At 38.4% G+C, this 13572-nt stretch overlaps 1 protein-coding gene across 1 annotated transcript; it reads left to right on the plus strand.

Annotated features, from left to right (window-relative positions):
• Window positions 1-410: 410 nt before the first annotated feature.
• On the plus strand, window positions 411-9484 carry MARCOL (MARCO like). The gene is made up of 4 exons (XM_043564136.1): window positions 411-540; window positions 4708-5291; window positions 7152-7273; window positions 9269-9484. The coding sequence occupies exons 1-4, from the start codon at window positions 492-494 to the stop codon at window positions 9312-9314; spliced, it is 801 nt and encodes a 266-aa protein (XP_043420071.1). The 5' UTR covers window positions 411-491; the 3' UTR covers window positions 9315-9484.
• The last annotated feature ends 4088 nt before the right edge of the window (window positions 9485-13572 follow it).

The following is a 13572-nucleotide window of genomic DNA, read 5'->3' on the forward strand; positions in this document are numbered from 1 at the left end:
TAAAATATAATTTGAGGTAAGTACTTAGCACATGATTTATTTGTGGGAAAATGTCATTGGAATCCCTATTGTGGACATATAAACATGCAAGGTCAGTAACAGCACTGACGGAAGACAAGTTATCCCTCAACAATAAAAAAAAAAAAATTTAAACACTGAGCTTACCACTTTCCCAGCTGGATTTCGCCATGTTTATTTTTTTCTGTAAGACAGATATCTGATAGAAGCATATTAAATTTGGGGTATTTATGGGAGTTGGGGTGTGGAGCTAATTTTTAAAATGGCAATCCACTCAAGGAGGAACACCTTCCAGTTTGTGAAAATTACTCTATAATTTTTTTAAAACAAAGTGACAGTGTTTAGCAATTAGGGTGGAGGATTTTTCAAATATATAACATGGTAGTGATCAGGACGGTTTATTCAGAAAGCATCTACTGAAGAGTTACCCTTAACTCCATCCGACAACCAGGTCTGAAACAGCTGACTCTAACATGAAGGCTTTCATTTTCCTTCCTTTCATGTTCTTGGCCATGTTCTCAGGTAAGAAAAGTTAAATTCGATGACTTTCCTTCCAACTCTCAAAGTAAAGAATCAGAAATGTTGAGTGACTTAGTAATACTTTGTCAGAAAATCTTAAAATGATAAATCTCCATCAGACAGAGAAAGGGAAGAGGCTAATTTCAGACAGCATAAATATAGACCAAAGGCATAAAAATAGTGACAAGGTGAGACAACAGTGAATAGTTTGACACGACTGAAGAGAAGCAGAGGCAAAGGAATGGGAAAAGCAAGGCATTACCCTGGAAAGATAATTCAGTCTAAAAGGATTATGGGAGTTTGTGAATACTCACAAGTCCACATTCCATAAATATATAATTTTGTGTGATGATCCAGGAAATTCTGTGGTCACAGAGAAATAGGTTCAAACCCTGACTTTTCAATTCTCTGTTTATGTTATTTTGGATAACTTAATTTTTTAGACTCAGTTTTCTCCTTTATAAAATGGAAATAAGTAGACATTCCCACAGGCTGCCATAAGAATCACGTATACTCTGGCATTAGCTACCATTACTTGAGTTCTTAGGTGCCTGTCACTCAGCAGACCTCTCTGTGTTCCCTACCTCAATACAGTTAGGTGGTCTGTTTTCAGAGATGAAATTTCCAGCTAAGGATGTAAATTTCTCTGGATAATAAATGACACAGATATTCTATATTTTTATAATATATATCAGAGAAAAATATATATTATGCATATACTTATTATGTTTATGTGTGTTTGCAAGAAAAATATATAGATAGATACATAAAATTCCTCCCTAGAACATATATGCTCCATAACGGCAGGTAACATATCTCTTTTGTACTTCAGTGCTTTACTAGATGATGTTTAGTATGCATTAAGCAGGCATTTGTTGATGGAAGAAAGTCCCTTAATGCCAGATGTAGTGGTTATATGGATTTGGAGGGTGACAAAAAGAGAGGATTCGGGAATACCTATTACAATATAGAGCAATGCCAAGAGTATATTTAGAATGTAACATCAGAGGACAAAAATACAGAACAGATAACTATTTTACAAAAATTTAACTTAAAAAAATGGTTAGGGGTGCCTGAGCATCCAACTCTTGATTTCAGCTCAAGTCATGAGCTCACAATTCATAAGTTCGACCCCCATGTCAGGCTCTGTGCTGACAGCGAATTTGCTCTCTCCCTGTCTCTCTGCCTCTCTCTCTCTCTCTCTCAGGATAAACAAATAAAGATTTAAAAAAAACAGTTATACCATATTCTGATATTATAGTTACCTTGTTTACTTAAAAATTCCACCCCTGATTTTTATTTTACAAATTTAGCCATGTGAGAAATGATATATTAATCAGATTTTCATTATATTATTGTTTGTACTAGGAAAAGAAGGAAATACAATCACTACTCATTGTTAGAAGACTGTTTAGGTAAATTATGGTAATTTAACAGGTGAAATATTCTGCAGCCATTAGGGAAAATAATAAAGGTGCTCTATATGTATTGATATAGAGCCTTTATATGTATTGATATAACCTCACGGTTCTGTCAAGGGAGAAAATAAGGATTAGAACAGTGTACAATGTGCTACTAATTGTGTGAAAAAATATATCCCAATATGTTTGTAAATACAGAATACATCTCTTGAATAATACAGAAAAACCTGTTAAATGTAATTGTGTCCAAGGAAGGTTGGGACAGGAGAGGAAGGGAAAGTTACTTTAAACTATTTACCCTTTTATGTCTTTGAAATTTGATGTAATTTGCTTGTAAGACCTATTTAAAAATGAAAAACATAATTAACAAAGAATATAGATCAGCTGATCTATTTTTTACCATTTCATCCACAACCTTATTTTAAGTGATTTCTGCTCAAAGTTAGTGCCTGTTAAGGAATACTTTTGGGTCTTAGAACTCATGCAAATGCTCATCTCTCTGCTGAAAATAATTATTTCCTTATCCATTTTTCTGGCTATAGCCTATACTTCTTATCTGTGTCACCTCCTCCAGGATGGAGACATGATGCCCTACTACCTGCTATCTTGACTCTGGGTCTATTGTCTAATTTATTTTTCACATGATAGCATTAATCAAGCTACCATAAATGCCCGTTTGCTTGTTTACACGCATTATTAGACTTTCCAGCTTCTTCAGGGTAGAATAACAATCCCTTATTCATGATTGTGTGTCTAGATCTTTCTATAGCTCTGGCATGGTAATGGACCCTTCAAATATACTTCTGGTAAGTTGAAAGGATGGCTAGATTACACCCATGACCGTCCTACCACACACTACACCACAGTTAGTACACCAGGTTACTAAGTGCTAAATTCCTGAGCCTGGGCTAAGACCTTAACCACCAGTGATATAGTAGACAATGGCATGCTCAACAGATAACAATTAATGATGCATTTGATTTTAGTTAAATTTACCTGGAGGTACAAGTGTGTACACTTGTGGAAATATAAAGAGGATCAAATGCAAATGCAATGGAGACTCTAGGCACAGATTTGGAACTACCTACCCTGAAATTATTTCAGGTTGTATAAAATGAAAAACTTAGGGAGAAAGCCTGTGAAGAAAAACAATGCAAGCTTGAATAAAGCTTTTTCAGAAACCCCAAATTGAGAAAGTAAAGGGGAAAAGAAAATCATTAAACAGAAAAGGTGAGGAAGTCAAAAAGAAACACTTGTACCAAACCAAGGACAAGAAACATAAGACCCAGTAAAATACCATTGCACTTAACAGCTATAAAACCATTCCATTTGCTCATGGATTGTTGTCTAAACCCTGCTTATTTAGGAGTAGAAATTTGAATAAACCATATCTACATCTATATATCTATATCTATCTATATCTATATCATCTATATCTATACCTATATCTATATCTATATCTCACAAATCTCACCCAATCTATTACTCCCCTGCTGGAAATATATATGTATGTATGCACCTATATATATGTGTATATATGTACATATATATATAATGATGTATATATATTTACATATACATATATATAGTGATGGATGAACTTCCAAAATAAATTCAAGAAACAGAATAGATGAGTTATGAAAAGTAGGTATTAAGAAATAGTCACATAATATCTACCATTTCCTTGAATAGTTTGAGCACAAAAGAAAGAAAGAAATAACCACTGGAGAGAGTATGACTGATTGGTTGATGCTAGGACCCCTATGGGAAATGGTGGACTGTTCCCTTTGGAACAGGGGCAAGGTGGGAAGAAAACAGCTACAGAAAGCATATATAGAGATGAGAAAAGAATATGGAATGAGGGCTCACGACTGGCAGTTTTTATGTCTGGAAAACTGCTGATAGCACCTTCTGTAGGGTGAGGTCGGGAATATGGGAAAGGGTTTTGTGATGTAGGGAAAGTTTATAATAAGCATAACTCAGAGTCTATTTGATTAATCAGGAAATCATTACAAGGAATTTGGAGTAGTATGAAGCTCAGATAGTTCAGTTCAAGTAATTCAGATTCTGATTTAGAAATGGGACAAGCCAGTTTGACCCCACGATTTTTATTTATTTTTTTAATTTACTTTGATAGAGAAAGAGCATGAGTAGGGGAGGAGCAGAGAGAGGGAAAGAATTCCAAGCGGGCTCTGAGCTGTCAGCAAAGCCCGACACGGGCCTCCATATCATGACCTGAGCTGAAATCGAGAAAAGTCAGATGTTTAACCCACTGAGCTACCCAGGCACCCCAACACCGTGATTTTTAGAAACCATGTAATACAATTAAAAAAATAGAGGACCCAAAATATTAAGGTTGTAAGAAGTTATGGGAAGCTTCTGTCTTGAGGTTTGATTAAAAACAACTGAAAGAGGGGTGCATGGGTGGCGCAGTCGGTTAAGCGTCTGACTTCAGCTCAGGTCACGATCTCGCGGTCCGTGAGTTCGAGCCCCGCGTCGGGCTCTGGGCTGATGGCTCAGAGCCTGGAGCCTGTTTCCGATTCTGTGTCTCCCTCTCTCTCTGCCCCTCCCCCGTTCATGCCCTGTCTCTCTCTGTCCCAAAAATAAATAAACGTTGAAAAAAAAAATTTTTTAAACAACTGAGAGAGGTGTTAAATACATACTACAACTTGGGATGAATGCTGTTGATTTAAAACTCTTAAAGTTAAATGACTTTACTTTTATTTTTGTGCTTATGGTATCATTTCAGTGTCGTCAACCCAGGCTTTGAAAACAAGTGTTTTTAAACCAGAAGAGGGTTCAGAACCTGCATTTATTCGACAGAGAAAGCATGAAGCTAACCATCAAGGAGAACAAAAGGAATTTAATAAGCAAGGAGGCAACACCCAAGGAAGACAAGCAATATCTGGTCTCCAAGGACGACCAGGGTATTCTAACCAGCCAGGGAAACCAGGGGATTTTAATCAGCAAGGAAGGCCAGGAGTTTTCAATCAGCCTGGAAGACTGCAAGGGAATTCAGGAGACTCTAATCCAAAAGGGAATTCAGAAGCTTCTAATGAACAAGGAAAACCAGGATCTTCTAGCCAACAAGGGAGCTCAGGGTTATCTAGCCAGCAAGGAGTTTCAGGATCATCTAGCCAGCAAAGGAAGCCAGGGTCTTCCAGCCAGCAAGGGGGTCCAGGGTCATCTAGCCAGCAAGGAAAGCCAGGGTCATCTAACCACCAAGGAAGACCAGGATTGTCTAGCCAACAAGGGAAATCAAGGCCTTTTTACAATCAAGAAGAAAGAAAAAATGCAGGCAACCCTTTGAATACCAGTATAATGGAGATTCAGGTTGGTGTTAATCTCTTTTTTTTTTTCCCCTTGGTCAATTTACCTCAACTATTCCATTTTCCAAGACTTGAAATTGTTAACAGAATATACTCTACTAAAGACCCACACTTTGTGATGACACTGATTCAACAAAATGCGAAGGAATCTGGGGGTGGTTATTTTCATACCTATGGTCATTAATGAGTGTCAGCTCTTCCATTCCATTTCTCATTCCTTTCTTCTGTCCTCCACTCCAGCCTTTCTACCTATACTGGACTAGATCAGACCTTTGTGAACGGAGTCCCTACCCTTGCCAGATTTAACATTCATGCCCATTTCCATCCCATCCATAATCTACAAGCCACTCAAGTGGTGTTTATTTCTAAATCACAAATCTGACCCGATCTATTACTCCCCTGCTCTAAATTCTTCAGTAGCACCATACTCTCTAGAAGATAAGACCCAAACTCCTGAGCATGGCCTTAAGGATTTTTTTTTTAATGATTGGATCCCATGTCTGTGTATGATTGGACATTTCATGGCACTCTTAGTCACACATCCATGTTTTACAGAATCCTCTGATTTTCCACAAATGTATTTCTAATACCAATGATAGCCTTTATCATAGAATATACCATATTGCTTTGTAATTGATCTTCATTATGTTCAATCAGCACATGAACTCCTTAAAGAAAATACCTTTTTTAAAAAATATCTGTATCCCCCGATTCTAGTATAAGACAGGCACATAATGGGTTCTTTTGAACTGTTTCTCAGATAGGTGAATAAATGATGTACGGGAGACATCATTGTAATCAGGTGCACATCCATGACTCCTATACTCCCTTTGAGTCCTGCCGTGAAGCCTTGCCAGTCTCTCTCTCTCTCCCAACTGTCTTCCTCCTAATTCCATTTAACCCTGACCCTGAACACTCAGTACATCCAAAACAGTTTTGTAGAACACTTCTTCAATCTCATTATCTTAATGGGAACTTCATTTTTTACATCATAAGTTGTCGTTACTCAGCACTCTTGCAAATGAAAATCGCCTGTCCCTCTTGGTTTTTACATCTAGGCTGGCATGAAGTAGTAATCTTCCAAGGACACCCCTGCCATTCAGACCTTACTGCCACCACCAGCCTGTTTCTGGGTGTTTACATTGTCACTTAAACTTTCTCAATTGGTATGAAAATGGTAGTGGAGTCTCAACCAATGGAAAAGACTGAACTACTTGTTCATCTTCCTTGGTCCTGAGAAGACTGAGCCACCTACTGAAGATCCTCACAGTTTCACTTAGTGTCTCTGTTCTCATCTGCTGTCAAAACTCCTTTCCGTTCACAGACTTCTGTCATTCTATAACTTGATTCCAAGGAAGTGCTTCAGGTAGGACTTAATTCCACTCTGCACAGTCCTACCTCCTGCCTCATTTGCTTTCATGGGTCAAAGAAAAAGAAAGTTTCAATAAACGGTGATCACATGTATTTTGTGTTTGCCACTGACTTTTCCAGAATTGTTGTTTTCTTGGGCAGGAGAAGGCTTGTCTACAAAGCATTAAAGTGGAGGCAGTGTGACATTAATAAGAGCAAGGGCTCTGCAGTCACATCATTCAGGTTCTGAACCCCAACTTGGGTATTTAATCTATATTTGGTCTTGGACTTGTCACTTAAATGCACTGTATGCCTGCGATTATACAATGGAGCAAAATCTACCCTTCTTTCAGAATTGTTGTGCAGTTTAAATTTAAAAAAAGGGATTAATAAAATGATAGGTTTAGTGCAATGCTTCATCAATAACTAATGAGCAATGACTATTGTCTTATCACAATATCAGAATTAAATTGAGTTCCCTATATTTACTGCATGGTCTTTCACATGACTGCAGACTGGCAGTACGAGCAGCAAGAACCCAAATGGAAATACAAAATGTCAGTCTATCTACAAACCAGTCTGTGGTTCTGATGGAAAAACCTATGGTAACCTCTGCGTATTTAATGAAGCCAAAAGGTAAGATGACTTTCTGTTTATTTGTATCAGGAACTATCACTCTGAGCCACAGGGAATACAAGAACATTTTTCCATGTGTCTCTGTAGCTTTCTCTCAGTAGTGCCTTGGGTGTTTGTCCAAAGAAAACATAAAAGGTACTTAACCTTTGAACAATAAATTCAATCATTTTCTGAAAGAATGTGATACATTCAGATATTTAAGTAGAAATAAATTTATTATTGAATCATTCATTTACCAGATATTTATTAAACATCCACTGTGTACCAGGAATTGCTCACATGGAGGTAAGTTGGTGAGCAAAACACACAGCATTGCCTCCTGCTTCCTGCTTCCATGGGGTTTTTGTTTTTGCAGTAGATGACAGCAAACAAAATGCATCAGAGGATAAGAAGGGCTGTGAGTCCTATAGATCACTTAGTATTGACCATTAAAATGTATTTTAAATTTAAGTAACAACTTGAAAGATTGGATTTGGTGAGCCATGCAAACATTGAAGAATTGAACTCCTGTCCATCCACAAGAAATAAGATGATTATAAGGCTGCTTAAAATTAGAATGTGTGACTAAGAAAGAGTTAGACGTCTCCGCTTTCAAAATTAATGACTGCTCACCTCTAAAGGTAGTGAGGAGGTAAAAATTATACCTCTCTTGTTTTTGATAGTGCCAGTATTATATTAAGAGCTCAATAAACCATTACTGCAGAAATAAATGAATGTTAAAGGTAAGTGTGCCCTGTAGCCATAAAAGTTAGAGCTGGAAAAAACATCAGATACCCATTCTCTCACTTTATATACAAGGCACCTAGATCTGAGCCAAGAAAGTAGTGGCAGAAAGTCACAATTCTCAAAGCTGATCAGTGTGAAACAGGCAAGCCCAAGACTACAGCTGCTTTTACCCATGTGATTTTTTTTCTCTTTTTTAAAAATTACAATTTATTGTCAAATCAGCTAACATACAGTGTGTAAAGTGTGCACTGGGTTTTGGGGGTAGATTCCCGTGGTTCATTGCTTACATACAATACCCAGTGCTCATCCCAACAAGTGCCCTCCTCAATGCCCATCACCCATATTCCCCTCTGCCCTACCACCCCTCATCAACCCTCAGGTTGTTCTCTGTATTTGAGAGTCTCTTATGGTTTGCCTCCCTTCCTCTCTGTTTGTAACTATTTTTTCCCCTTCCCTTCTCCCATGGTCTTCTGTTAAGTTTCTCAAGATCCATATATGAGTGAAACCATATAATACCTGTCTTTCTCTGACTAACTTACTTCACTTAGCATAATACCTTCCACTTCCACCCACGTTGCTACAAATGGCAGGAATTCATTCTTTCTCATTGCCCAATAGTATTCCATTGTATATATAAACCACATCTTCTTTATCCATTCATCAGTTGATGGATATTTAGGCCCTTTCCATAATTTCGCTATTGTTGAAAGCACTGCTATAAACATTGGGGTACATGTGCCCCTATGGATCAGCAATCCTGTATCCTTTGGGTAAATTCCTAGTAGTGCTATTGCTGGATTGTAGTTTTATTTTTATTTTTTTTTGAGGAACCTCCACACTGTTAGTATCCAAAATCTATAAAGAACTTAACCAAACTCAATATCTGAAAATCAAATAATCCAGTGAAGAAATGGGCAGAAGACATCAATAGACATTTTTCCAAAGAAGACATCCAGATGGCTAATAGACACATGAAAAGATGCTCAACATCACTCATCATCAGAGAAATACAAATCAAAACCACACTGAGATACCACCTCACACCAGTCAGAGTGGCTAAAATTAACAACTCAGGAAACAACAGATGCTAGTGAGGATATGGAGAAAAGAAAACCCTCTTGCACTGTTGGTGGGAGTGCAAACCAGTGCAGTCATTCTGGAAACCAGTGTGGAGGTTCCTCCCATGTTATTTTTAAATAATCCCATTTTCTTTCTATGTTGGTGCCACAATTTCTTGATCCTTGATGTCTTCCATTACCTTGTTTTTAGGAGAAATAATGGAAAACTAAATCTGTACCATGAAGGGAAATGCTAAGCATTGACAGCAACCACATTACCTGGAACCTCAAAACCTACTTTCAATTCTCTTTAAACCATGGATTTCCTTGGAAGTTCCGCTGAGGTCAGCAAGAGTCTTACAGATATGATGGATCTTACATAATTTTCAAGTTTGTTCCATAACAAATAAAGTCACTTCCAGAGTTACTTCTGATTTCTGGTACTGTTTATTTTCTAGACTTTCCCAAATCTTGTGTCTCTGTTGGACCATCTTTAAGCATCCAACTTTAGAAGCCACACACTAGATTAATATTTTTATTCTATTTTATTTTTAGAGACAGATAGAGAGCATGATCAGGGGAGAGGAGCAGAGGGAAAAGAGAGAGAGAGAGAGAGAGAGAGAGAGAGAGAGAATCTTAAGCAGGCTCTACACTCAGCTCAGAGCCCAATGCGGGGCTCAATCCCACAATCCTGGGATCATGACCTGAACCACAATCAATTGTCAGATGCTCAACCAACTGAGCCACCCAGGTGCCCCTAGATTCATAGTTTTTAAAATAAACAAAGCAGGGCACCTGGGTGGCTCAGATGGTTAAGGATCCAGCTCTTGATTTCGACCCAGGCCATGATCTCAAGGTTCATGGGTTCAAGCCTGTGTTGGGCTCTGTACTGTCAGTGGTTGGAATTCTCTCTGCCCCTCCCCCACTCATGCTCTCCCCCAAAAGTAAATTAATTAATTAATTAATTAACTTTAAAAAACTTTTTAATAATACACAAACAAAATATAGTCTGCTCTGCTTGAAGCAGAGCTGAGAAAACCTTAGCCTCTTGCTTGCCACCCACACCCAGATTCAGCTTGTCTCCATAATATCTGGACTGCAGAAAATTTGGAAAATAGAAGACTGAATACTTCCACCTCCCCCATATCTTAGAATGCTATAACACAGTGAATGTTCTGAGATCTTGTACCCTGAAAGGTTCTGGTAGGCCAGAAAGATAGACAGAGGCCAGCTGGGGAATGAAGAAATGGCTTTGTAGGCCCAGCTAAGCGGAATCCAGTTTGTAGGAAGTGAAGTAGTATGTGTGGATCTAAAGGCAAGTTTGATGATTATGCCTTTTGGGTTTGTGCAAGAAGTGTTGGGGTTCTGATGAAAAATGCCATTTCAGATTACGATAAGGGAAAAAAGAAAATTAAAATGGCATAAAAGAGGTCATTGAAGTATTTATCTGAATCACTAAAGTGGGGGGATAAAAACCTCCTTAAATTAAAAAATATTCATTAAAGAGGCTCTATATGAACCTTTCTTCTGCTCCTGTATGCACACTCTGGCATAATTTCCCTGTTAAGGCAAAGGCATTCAGCTGATCAACCTGGAATCTCATTCTGGGAAGCCTTTCTGCTCCTTAACTTCATAGGAGGGGTCATGCTAAGAAAATTATCTTTCAGGGGCGCCTGGGTGGCGCAGTCGGTTAAGCGTCCGACTTCAGCCAGGTCACGATCTCACGGTCCATGAGTTTGAGTCCCGCGTCAGGCTCTGGGCTGGTGGCTCAGAGCCTGGAACCTATTTCCGATTCTGTGTCTCCCTCTCTCTCCGCCCCTCCCCCGTTCATGCTCTGTCTCTCTGTGTCCCAAAAAATAAATAAACGTTGAAAAAAAAAAAGAAAAAGAAAATTACCTTTCATACCAGAATAGAATGTTTTAGTTATAGTGGACTCTGGGTCTAGAGTTCTTTCTTTTCTAGCAAGAAAGCAGGACGCAGGATTAAAATTCGAGAGATGGCTAATGTCTGGGAGAAGACAAGAGCCCCAATTAAGGGTCCTTGCTCCATTTTTATTAGGATCAGAAGGCTTACATAGTGATGGACGTGCACAAAGAGACAATGAAACGTGAACATTAACTCATGGACGTGAGAGAAAGGGGGTTTTGAAAATATGCGGGGTTAGGGGTTGGGGTTAATAAAAGCAAAATCCTGGCACTGGTGGGCAGAAGGTTTTTACAGCAGATAAGAGACACCACCTCTATTTCCCTAAACTGGTCTAGGGGACAAGACTGAGCAAGCTACCTCAGGGTCAACAAGGCACCTTTCTTTTGTTAATTAGCTCCACTCTAGTCAACTTTGCCCTGCAGTGGTCTATAGCCCTATTTACCTCTTTACCTAATTTGGTCCTTCCTTCCTGTGAAAGCAGCTTTCTGCTATAGTACTAAGTTAGGGGCATTTCCGCCCTGAATACCTAATCTTGTTTACCTTATATACCTTTGTTCTATACTGAGGCCTTTGCCCCGCCCTCTCCATACCTATTTACCTAATCTTGTTTACCCAAACTTGGGTGTGAGCATCCTATGGCTTTGTAGTTCTTTATGCCTTGTTAACCCATCAGTGCAGGTTCAGGGAATTCCTAAGCTAATATGCCACATTTAGTATATTTAAAATCCTTAAGACTCAACTCTTCATTATTTAAGAAAACAGTTTTTATTTAACCTAATACACATATGAATGAAGACTAAGAGAAATAACAAGTCTCAAAAGGTTCAGCACAGTTTCATTACATCAATTAATTTCATTTGATTTATTTCGTACATTAACTTATTACATATTAATTAACAAGAATTTCCCTACCTTTGTTTAAAAAAACATTTAAGGGGCGCCTGGGTGGCCCAGTCAGTTAAGCGCCCAACTTCAGCTCAGGTCATGATCTCACAGTTTGTGGGTTCGAGCCCCACGTTGGGATCTGTGCTGATAGTTCAGAGCCTGGAGCCTGCTCCAGATTCTGTCTCCCTCTCTCTGCTCCTCCCTTGCTCACGCTCTGTCTCTCTCTCTTGAAATAAATAAACATTAAGTTAAAAAAACATTACTTTTTTTTTTTTTGGCACTACCCCTTCTTAAAGGCAAAGTGACACGGAAAAATATGTTACAAGATGGCCGACAGGACTGATAGGGGAATTCCAGTCCCTGCCTGAAGACTCCCCTTCTAGGTTTTTCTTCCCACCTTGCCACGCAAGAACAGACTATAAATTGTCCCCTCTGCTTATGCTGGGGACTCAGGCCTCTGGAAAGCAATTTCCTCTGAGCCCGCCAGTGTAAAATAAACCTTCTGCCTTCCAAGAATTCCAATTGCCGCTTGGTCCTTCCACTGGGTGATCCAGACCAGTTTCCATAACAAAATAATACGACGGAAAGGTAACAAAGCATTACTTTCCTACCCTGAGATAATGTGATTCATGGCTTTATGTTAGTGATTAACATAAAATAGAACTTCAATAATCTATAGCATTCATTACTACAAAACTCATTTGTATCGCTTTCTGAATGACTATAATGTTTCTGGAAATAGAAGTCATTTTTCAATATAGTTTTCTCCTAAGAGCTGTGTACAAAGACTGGTTCTCATTTAACTGTAGACAGATCTCTTAAGAATCCATGGCATTCTTCAGCCACTTAGGAAGCCAGAGTGAAATGGCAAAAATACACAAGAGACATGAAAGTTTTGCATGGCTAAACCTTTTTATCTATCGCATCATTGTTTTCATAGAAAATTATTTATGTCCTATGTTTTCTAAAGCAGGAGATTTGTTAAAAACATATGAAGGAAATACACTGAATTTAAAAATTTCTGAACCTTAATATCCAAAGAACATACAGATCTGATTTTATGTGTGCCGACTTTCTTTACCATATGTAAAAAACATGGAAAAAACCCTAGATGCTTTCAACAAAATAGGAAGGGCAAACGGAGTCATTTCATATAAAGCTACAACAAGCAAACATCATGAAGAATAATTTATTTTAAGGTTGTCATGATGCTGTCTAAAAAAATAGAAAGCATGTAGGCTAATACATAAGAAATCATGCATGAGCCCACCATGATCCCCCAAAAGGAGGGTTTTATCTAAGCACCTACACATGCTGAAATCTATTTTTTATTTTTTCTTATATTTGTTTAAGTAAACTCTGCACCTAACATAGGTTCACACTCACAACCCTGAGATCAAGTGTCACAAGCTCCACCAAATAAGCCAGCCAGATGCATCCAAAATCTTTTAAAAGATCAGGAACTGCCTACGTCCAGACTCGATAGTTATCCTTCTTTTCTTTAAACCAGACTTGCTTGCTCAAAGCACTTCTAGAAAAGCACACATTTTGAGGAGAAAAAAAGAGTGCTTGTGAGAATAAAAGCCAGCCTTCTCTGCCTCAAAATCAAGTAATGTCATTGCCTACTTAAGGTCTGTAAAGTCTGATAGTTTCCTGTCCTGTATCCTGTCTTGATCCTGATAATTGCTATCCATTTGGGCTTTG

This window comes from Prionailurus bengalensis, chromosome A1 (genome assembly GCF_016509475.1).
Source record: "Prionailurus bengalensis isolate Pbe53 chromosome A1, Fcat_Pben_1.1_paternal_pri, whole genome shotgun sequence".
In the NCBI taxonomy this organism is placed as follows: domain Eukaryota; kingdom Metazoa; phylum Chordata; class Mammalia; order Carnivora; family Felidae; genus Prionailurus; species Prionailurus bengalensis.